Source organism: Montipora foliosa, chromosome 6 (assembly GCF_036669935.1).
Source record: "Montipora foliosa isolate CH-2021 chromosome 6, ASM3666993v2, whole genome shotgun sequence".
In the NCBI taxonomy this organism is placed as follows: Eukaryota; Metazoa; Cnidaria; class Anthozoa; order Scleractinia; family Acroporidae; genus Montipora; species Montipora foliosa.
In genome coordinates this window covers 68081188-68091187 of record NC_090874.1, presented here as the reverse complement: position 1 = coordinate 68091187, position 10000 = coordinate 68081188, and the positions used below count along the sequence as shown (strand labels likewise).

Sequence of the window (10000 nt, the reverse complement as noted above, 5' to 3'; positions counted from 1 at the left end):
CATGGTCTAAGTTAGACTTCACGTAATATTATATCTCAGGCCCTTAAATTAATACAAGAGGCTGACCGCAATTACAGGTAATCCAAAGGCACCTTTTTCAATGGTCTCTACTGTTATTGTGGCAGAGGTGGGTGCCAATCCAATACTGTTGCATGCCAGACTTAAGGACGTTCCTGCCCATTGCTACTGCACATCTTTTCACACATGGCACGCACACGTCATGCATCGTAGACCACGCAAGTAACCACGATGCTAAAGGCTCAAAAATTTTCCAAAAGAATGGAACATGAAAGTATGTGGCATCATGGGATAGCTGTGGACCCAGGTCTTCTCGGAAATGTCACGCAATAGCGTGACAGTGCAAATAGACAATCGCTTTGAGAACTTCGCAGCGATTTTACTCTCTTGAATGCTCGGTGACCCCCATTTTTCTTTCCCTAGATCACTTCCTTTCTTGATTTTGTCCATTTTAACAAAAAACAAAAAAAATCTGTACGTGAGAAGTTACAAATATTTGGCCTTTTATGCTCTCGTGGGACCGAAGTTTTCTTTCTTAGACTAATATGTATCGTTTTTCAAGGTCTATTTCACCTCAGAAAAAGACATCAGTTGCATAGGTTAATTTAGTTATATTAGTTATGTTGAACTGAGTACGTTTACCTGATCTAAATTTCACTCATGTAGCTTTTTTATTGCTGACAGTTGGTCTTAAAGTAACGCAATCTTCTAAAAATGCACCTCATGATCTCGAAAACGAGCACGGTGACCCCCCATTTTTTTTGCCTTTTTGGCAAAAGTAGATCATTACCTTTCTGCGTGGCAAGTTTTAAAAAAATCTGTACGTGGGAACGTTTTGGGCGCGAACGTCCTTAATTGCCCTCAGTAATCCTGATAAATATTCATTTTACTAACCTCAAATTGATGGAAACCTGTCAGTAAACTTTGGAGCATGCATGATGGGATTTAAAGAGGCATCAGTGAGATGAGGTCCGTAAGCAATATCCACAACACTGTGTGCCCTATAGTCTAAGTAAAAACCTTAGTTAAACTATTGTTGTGTGATCACAGGTCTGTTCATTTAAACTTATTTTGTTTAGAACAATGTATGGAAAAGCCTATCGGTTAGCTAATAGACAGGCATACAAGACTGTTTATTCTTGCTGTCCTGGCTGGAAACAACAAGGCAAAGGTTGTCCAGTTGGTAAGACAAAGTACTGATTTTACTCTTCAGTAAAAAAAAGGTCTGCATACGAGCCAAGTGGCCCATCAGGCCGGAGCTTATCCCGGTTTCCATGGTATGAAGTGACTAGGAGTATTTCTACTTCCCCCTGGATGGGATGCCAGTCCATCGCAGGGTTACCCCCAGCATTTCGCCAGTACCCATTTATACACCTGAGTGGAGAGAGGCACTGTGAGAGTAAAGTGTCTTGCCCAAGAACACAACACAATGTCATCCTGGCCAGGACCCGAACCCGGACCATTGGCTCCGGAGTCTAGCACACTCACCACAAGGCCACCGCGCCTCCCACAGATACAAATGTATACAAATACCAATAAAAAACAAAGCAAAATGCCAAAATGTTATTTCAGAATGGAAAACAGGTCTTGTTTGCAACATGAGACTTGTAAGAATTTGAAATTTAGACGGGCTATCCAGACAGCTCCTTCCTTAGGCAATAATGCCTTCAAAATTGCTGTGTTTCCTTGAACTGCAACATTATCAGTAAAGTATTCATGGTTCTGTTTTCATACAATGAGAGAATGTGAAGATTATATAATGTGTGTATTGTTTTTGTTGTTCAGCTGTATGCACAAGCCTTTGTGTTAATGGAAATTGCACACAGCCAGATACATGTTCGTGCCATGCTGGATTTTATGGGCAGACATGCAACAGAGGTAATTTTTTACAATATTTATTTATCTTCAACATGAGTGTACAGTGTTTGAATCATTATGATAACCCTCCCTCACAAAAAAATTAGATTTTAATGCTATGAACAAATCGTGAATGTTGCTTATCACAAAAGTATTATGTTGTTAGCAACTTGAAGTTCTCCAAAATTGTTTTAATAAACAATGCATAGCTTCTGCAAAATTTGGATGTTGCGATGCAAAAATTGAGGGCTGTGAAATGAAAAAATGAGGGAACCAAAGACTATTATTCCTCTTTTTATCTAATTGCTTTTAACCTTTTGTGTATAATATGAATTTTTTTAAGAGCTCAGGAACATTTTATTGTTGGAAAGTCACTTATTAAGCCATTCATCCCCAAATTGACCCCCATTGATGAGTAAAATCATCTGGCATTAAATACAGTAAAATCAGGACCAGGGGCCCATTTTTCAAAAGTCCCGAAACTTTTAATACCTGCCATTTTCGGGCGTCACAATTCCCTTTGTATCTGAAGAACAGAGAGGATTTACATTGTAACTTGTTGAACTTCACAGTCAGTTTGCTTTTTGTTACCTTGAAAACATGTTTCCTGAATAAGCAGTTGGCGGGTTCACAAATGGCTTTTTGGGCCTGAAATGTTTTCAGGACTTTCAAGAAAGGGGCCCCAGGATGGAAAGGGTTAAGACATTATAAACTGTTATAAATTATCATTAGTCTTAGGGCAGATTTGCACGTATGATTTTTCTGGCATGCGACAAGGTTACAACAGGACTATACAACATAAATTGTTCAGTGTAAATCAAACCAACAATGTGATTAGAAAAAAATTTTGTAGCATTTTAAAATGTCAAGTGAAGCTATGATCCTCGCAGGTATGAACGCAGTTTTTGCGATTGCATAAAGAAGCCTGAATAATTCAGGATTTCAATGGGGTTTGAACCCGTGACCTCATGATACTGGTGCGACGCTCTAACCAACTGAGCTTTAAAGCCACTGACATTGGGAGCTGGGCTGCTCATTTGTGGTGTCTAATGTTCCTGTGAAAAATTGCGTTCATAACTGCGAGGATCATAGCTTCACCTGATTTCATATCCACAGTTCATATATGATCCATTTCATATACATGTATCTTTTCATCGTTGATTTTAAAATGTGTTTTAAAATGCTGGGACAATCATAAGTCATGTCGTAGTATAGGCCTGTCATAAACTTGTCCCATGCACCTAAAATCGTACCATGAAATCACCCTAAGAAACTTTAAATTCATGAATAATATACTGTAACATTATTTGGAAATTTTTTTCTACTAAATGTTGAATGCTTTTTCTGTCAAAGAATGTCCTTCTCATAAGTGGGGTCCTCATTGCAAGCATGACTGCACTTGCCGGAATGGAGCCCAGTGTGATTCCCGCACAGGGAGCTGTACCTGCACCCCTGGGTGGCAAGGCCAGTTTTGTGAAAAACCATGTGACCAGGGTCTCTTTGGTGACAGATGTCAACAGAAGTGCCTTTGCATGAATGGTGGTACTTGTGATCCTGTTACAGGAAACTGCACTTGTGCTTCAGGCTACAAAGGAAAACAGTAAGTGCAAATTATGTCTCACTGATGTAAAATCCTGATAGTGCACTGAGAGGTACCTCAGACCATAAGAGAACATTTCCCTTCAGAGGATATCAAACTGGTAGGATCAACTGGTTGAGCATTGCACTACCCTTTGGAAGTTGCAGGGTGAAACTCCAGGTTGAACGTCACCCATGGTCTTGAAATAGCTTAGCATGAAGTCCTGCCTTTGTAATGACATCTCCATATACTGTAGTTATGCACAGGGGACTAAAGATAGCCATGAAGTAAGACCCCTGCCTCCCACCTCTGTAAATGCGGGATCTAAATTAATCTTGTTCTTGTAAAGGGGCAATCTTACTCTGAGGGTTTTTCTCTGAGTAATCCAGTTATCCTCCCTCAGCAAAATCGACTCCCAGCTTATTCCATCTGGCTGTGGTACTGTGCTCTGAGATCATGCATGGAAGGGTGAATTTGTGCCTCTAGCACCTTAAACCATTTGCTTTAGGCAGATGGCAGTACTTAAGGAAAACTCTGATTTGGGACCTCCACTGCCTTGCTGCCATACCCAGTCATGGGGAATGCTTCAGGAGTGAACCTCAAGGAAAAATCTGGAGTGGAGCACCTACTGTAAGGTGTTTGGATCATAAACCTTGACCTTCTTTCGGGTGCTCCTGCAATTTAGCTGATGCCAAAGGCTGCTTTCCACCTCAGCAAAGTTGAGAAAGGAAAGTAAAGGAAAGGAAAGGAAAGGAATTTTTTTATTCAAGTGACTAGTCGTTCTAGCACCAGAACACTAATTGGCATGGCCTCTGATAGGATGCGGAAAAAAATTAAAGATTACGCGGAAATTTTTGGTCATATTATGCGGAAACATGCGTTGATTATGCGGAAATTACACCGGATTATGCGGAAATTTAAACAAGTTATAAAACTAATAATTAGGCCCATCCAATGTATTTACATGTACATGCTTACGGTAAATCCGTAATTGAAATTGCAACCAATACAATCGCATTTGTGACTGAATTTTTGCCCTTTGTGATTAAAATACATGGAGGAGTCACCAATTTGCGACCAGCTTTCACCGTTGAAATAAAAGGGTTAGCAGTTGGGATTTTGCCGCAACTTTTGGTAAAATAAATAAAGTGATAAAAAATTATTTTGTTTCAATTTGGAGATAATGGAGCAAAATTATAATACATTTGGAGCGCGATCCATTCCCTCGATCATTGACTTAGGGCGCGTTCAATTGACCGTAATCCGGAGTAGGAATACATGGAATACAAGTTGAAAATCCTTCGCTTTTGCGGAGATTCACATTAAAATTGTCAAGTATTTGCTAAAATGCTATTTTAAATATATTTTTATCATCCTTGCAGCTTCGAAACGCGCCAAACATACCATTTTAATCGTCACTCCAGGTATTCTTATTCTGGAATAGGGCCAATCGAACGCGCCCTTAGTTTCTATGCGGAAGATGCGCATTTCAGTGAATTATGCGGATCCGCATCGCCGGATCCTGTCAGATGCCATGAATTGGGGACACTGTAAACCAAACTTAACAATTAACTCATTATGTGCCTCCTGCTTCCTGAACTTTCATTTCCGGTCGCGTTGCTATGATACCAATGACGTCAGCTTGTTGCTAGGGACCTCGTTCGCACGTGTAAAGGAGATGAGTTGAGTTTTTGTCAAAAAATGTGCGTGAGAAAGCAATGTTGTTGAACGTTCTGAATGTAAAATCGGAGAATAAAGTTGTACAAAACGAACCAGCAGAGTTTTATCGTCGCCCAGCAGCGACAAATTAAGTCTTGGTTTTTGAGGAGAAGGGAAAACAAGAGTACCCGGAGAAAAACGTCTCGGAGCAAAGTAGAGAACCAACAAACTTGACCCGCACATGACGCTGAGTCTGGGAATCAAACCCGGGCCACATTTGTGGGAGGCGAGTGCTCTCCCCACTGCACCACCCCTGCACCCCTGGGCATCCCAAGGTCTCTAGAAACTTTGCCCACTGTGCAGTACTTTTATTTTGTGGGGTTGAATTTTTGTGGACTTTGCAGATGATTCTTGATTCACAAAAATAAGTTCCAGCAGAAAAAACAAATACCAGGAAAACAAAAAACTGGAGTAGACTTTACTCGTGGTAATATAATTTAAGAATGGTTTTTGCTCAGTGACTGAGTTTACTTGATTTTGCATTTTATCAGCTGCTTCAAAATCAGCTTTTATAGCTTGACTTGAAGTATTTGTTGTAACCGGAAATACATTGTTGTTGTACCGACCAGCTTTGCAGTGACTGATTACAGAAATTTCTGAGATGTATAGGCTGTTGTAAAAAAGTAATGAAAGTCAAGGCTGCTGCCTAATGGTCGCCCAATCGTCTGGGGCTCCTTATTTGCAAGCACGGGTGACCAAATTTCTGAACGAGCAGCGCGAACGGGTGCCTAACTTATCACAAGGTGATTCAACTTTACTTCTAATTAATTAATTCTGGGCTCTTAAAAAAATGACTCGGGGCTACTAAAGGCAGCAGCCTTGAAAGTTGAAACATTACATTTCCTTCCTTGTTGATGTCTTAAAAAGAAACCCCAAAAATTAGTTCCCAGCGGAAATTTCAATCAATTTGAGCTGCAAAAATTTGTTCCTGCAAACCTAAAAAAATCACCAATCCGCAAAATAAAAGTGGTGCAAAAATTTCATGCTACACAGTGTACCTGCGCCATGGAGAGGTCACTCCCGACCAGTGCCACTTTTCAAAGTGTCAGAAACAATCAATAGAGCCTGCTGCATCAAAACTGGACTATAGAACCACAGCATGCACTGCAACTCAACTACAGACTAATTACTGACGCATATTTGATAGTCTTCCATGACACTGTCACAATTAGTTTCAGTGATTTGACGTGTTCCTTCCTGAAGCATTATCTGATGTCTTATTACTGGAAAATGGACCCTGTTTAATTTAACCTGTTAACACTTCAAATGCCCCAGGTGGCCAGTCCAGTTGAGGAGTAAAAATCGTCTGATGATAGACAGAGTAAATTTGTTAAGTCTCACTCCCAGGAATCAATGGGTTAATTATTTTAAAATAAAGTTTCATACAGTTAGAGGATCTGAATACCTTATCATCCAACCCCTTGCATGAATTGTGGAAGGTGCGTTTAAAGATGTGATAATTACTTTTTGTCAAAGGAGACTTTTCATTCTAGCTTACGAGTTTCAGCTAATTGACCATTCTCTTGATTTCTGTTAAGGTGTGAACTTGAATGTAGCCAGGGGTGGTATGGCCAAGATTGTCGCAGCAGTTGTACCTGCTTTAATGGCGCCAAATGTCATCACATTACAGGCAACTGTAACTGTACTGCAGGATGGCAGGTATTCTAAATATTCTTAAAATGATACAAATTACATGTAGCAGATTGCTTAAAAAATGACCTCTCCCAATAGTGGCTTTTCAGGGGCATTGACAAATTAATGATGCAACAGACAGGACAACTTTTAAGAATTTAAGTTGGCCAGAGGCAATCCAGTTGGCTATTTCTAAATGCAGCAGAGGATCAAAATTAATATTTAGTGGTTAATGAACAGTCAGGTCTTGCAACTTGGAAGTTTGAATCTCAAGGCAATTGGTGGACAAGTGTCCTAACCATGCGGCCATGCTGCTTTTGCCTTTTTGCAGTTGAATGCTGTTTACATGCAATATAATTATTTATTATTGACTCCTAAACAACAGTTTTTTATGTTCTTGCCGCTGGGAGGTTTATGAAGTCATTGCACAGCAAAAATACTGAATTTCTTCTTTGAGTTTTTATTGGCGTGCTTTGATTGATTTCTGAATATGACTGTCAAATTGCATTATTATTCCTTCAGAGGCTGTTGTTATTTATGTTTAGGGCTATCTGTGTGCCACAAAATGCCCAGAAGGTACATATGGTTTGAACTGCTCTCAAAAGTGCATAAATTGTTTGAATGGTGCAGTCTGTAATCACATCAGTGGCAGCTGTACTTGTGCTCCTGGATATCGTGGACACAGGTAAATAAGATTACAACTAGGAGCACAAGTTTTACCTTCGCAGTCAGCGGTTTGTTAGATATGGGCATGTGCCTGGATTCCTTGTGTTCTTGGTCCATAGGGCGTTGTAGCAGTTTTGTTGGCGTTTTAGTCAGCGTCTTCTGAGCGTTATCATTTTCCTGAGTGTGGGGACTCCTTGGAGGCTGTCTCCCCTCCCCTGTTCTTCCCTTTCTTTCCACTGTTTTATCAGTGTGATGGGTGCCTGTTTTTCTCTTTCCGTGTGGGGGCTCATGGCTGGGTTGCCTGGATTTGCCAGCCATGGGAGTGGTCTCCATCTAGGAGCTGGCTGCCAATAGTGAAAGCTCTTGGATGTCTCAGGCACGCAACCTACACTTTGCAAGGCAGTTGTTAATTTTAACATTGTGTAGGCAATGATGAAATATTGAAATAATGAAATATTATTGTTTGAGGTATTGTCCCAAACAGCCCCTCTCAGGACCACATGCACTCACCCAGACGATCATGCTTCACTTAATTATATGGCTCCTGGCTTCAAACCATTTTATGAAAACATAAACTACTCCAGATGTTTGATTTACCAAGTTTTAATGCAGTAGGTGCAAGTATTCTATAAAAACAAAAAAAAAAAATTGGAAATGGAATACAAAACTTGTCAAAAATAGGGTCCTTGAAAGCTCTTGAAAAAACCCTTGAATTTTTGGTTGTAAAATGTGTGAAACTCTCGATTTGGCCTAGCAACAAGACAAAGGGACAAAATTCTAAAAAGAAGAAAAATTATAATTATAGTGCATTGCTAGTATAGAATTGTATCACACGATTTATTATACATACCTGGCTGCACTATTTCTTCATTTGTAAGAGAGAGAATTTATTTGCATTGTACAGTGTACATGTAGTATGTACAGTATGTATGCCTTTTGCAGCTTGTGATCACAGGGTATGAAAACGCCATAGTGGAATGCAAATTGCCCACTGGGGCTGTGATGATCTGAAACAAAGAAAATTGAAATTAACAAGTGCTTTACATTTTACATGTCCCAGTTCCACTATGGCTGTTTTTGCACCATCTGATTACTAAGCTACAAAAGTCCCATGATTGTACAAAGACAAAGAGAGTAATGTAAATACAGCAACTGGTCACCCAAAATAACTTGGAAGCTAAGTGGGAGGGGGGGGGGGGGGTACTCCAAGAAAAATTGGTTGGGGGCGTGTGTCCTGCTTTTTGAATCCCTTTATTTCAGCCCAAAATGTACAGGATTGTTCCTACCATATTTGAGACCTGACAAAAAATTTCAGACCTATTTTAGCTGTTACATGGTTGGCATGACAATTTGAGAAGGGCTTTTGTTGATGGTGTTATTGCCTAATGATGAAGAAGCAGCTTCTTCTAAAAAACATACCCAATTAAGACTTGAATGCACAAACCATACCCTATTTCAGACCAAAATGGTAAGTTTTCAGATCAAAACAGCTAAACAACCATTCCCTTTGGGTCCACCCCCCACCCCCTGGGAAGCTAAACTGGTTGGGTGGCCAATGATCAATGATTCTCACTTGACCAAATTATGCTCAATGACTCTGATTTTATTCAGGTGTGGTGACGTCTGTCCTTTAGGAAGCTATGGACATTTATGTTCTGAAGAATGTCGTTGTAAGAATGGAACCTGTTCAGCTGTGGATGGATCATGTAACTGCTCTGTGGGTTTCACTGGAGCATACTGTGACAAGCCATGTCTACATGGATCTGCTGGACTCAATTGCACCCAGCACTGCAATTGCACAGCTTATGGAACCTGCAACCAGTTCACTGGAAAGTGTCAGTAAGTATGGCTGTGATCTGTCAGTTGTAACAGTCAGAATATTATTGGCAGGGGTTTCAATAAAGGTGGTGGCTGGTTTGAGTAGAATAAAGTCTGACTATTGTCAATGTCAAAATGAATTTTAATCTTGCATTTGAAAAATCTGTCTTTAAATTTAGGAGAAAAAGTAGGGGACTTCTTTGAGTGAAATACCTGATGCCTTCGTTGGCAGTGTTGGTAGTCATTGTTGATTGGTGTTGATTTTGACCAATGAAGCTCTTGAAGAGCCTGTAGGAGGAAACAACCTAAATCAGTACTAATAGTGCATAAATAGATTTACTCTGAGCAAAATGATATTTCCTTGGCCTCCTTTGTGGTTTTGGCATCATTCTTTACTCGTGACATGGGACAGTTCTTTGCGGGAACACAGGGGTTTTAATAAAAGAGTAGAGTACCTGACTGCTTTCAAGTTAATTGCATCGACAAAGGAGATGCTTCCTAATTGAGTGGTTGGGTGTCCTGTTTGTTTGTGGTTGGCCTGTGCATGTTCTAAGCATGAGAAATCTGGTAAAGAGGTTGTGTGTCGGTTCCAAATCTGTGCATCACAATAATAGCAAACGTCACAATAGCATCCAGCATGCCAAGCATTTGTTATGCGCCATTTTGAAATGTCACAATAACATCCAGCATGCTGATTAATCATTCGGAAAA

The 10000-nt window shown here is 40.1% G+C and overlaps 1 protein-coding gene across 3 annotated transcripts in view; it reads left to right on the top strand.

The window, feature by feature from the left end:
- LOC138008255 (multiple epidermal growth factor-like domains protein 11) overlaps positions 1–10000 on the top strand; it is a 42061-nt gene that overhangs the window by 8026 nt on the left and 24035 nt on the right. For 2 of the 3 annotated variants that reach the window (XM_068855528.1, XM_068855529.1), the window contains exons 3-8: positions 1098–1201; positions 1804–1896; positions 3229–3475; positions 6712–6832; positions 7351–7490; positions 9083–9310. In XM_068855528.1, the coding sequence (XP_068711629.1) occupies positions 1098–1201; positions 1804–1896; positions 3229–3475; positions 6712–6832; positions 7351–7490; positions 9083–9310 (933 nt within the window). Of the gene's footprint in view, positions 1–1097; positions 1202–1803; positions 1897–3228; positions 3476–6711; positions 6833–7350; positions 7491–9082; positions 9311–10000 lie in introns of those variants that run through there. The other variant, XM_068855530.1, reaches the window with a different exon arrangement.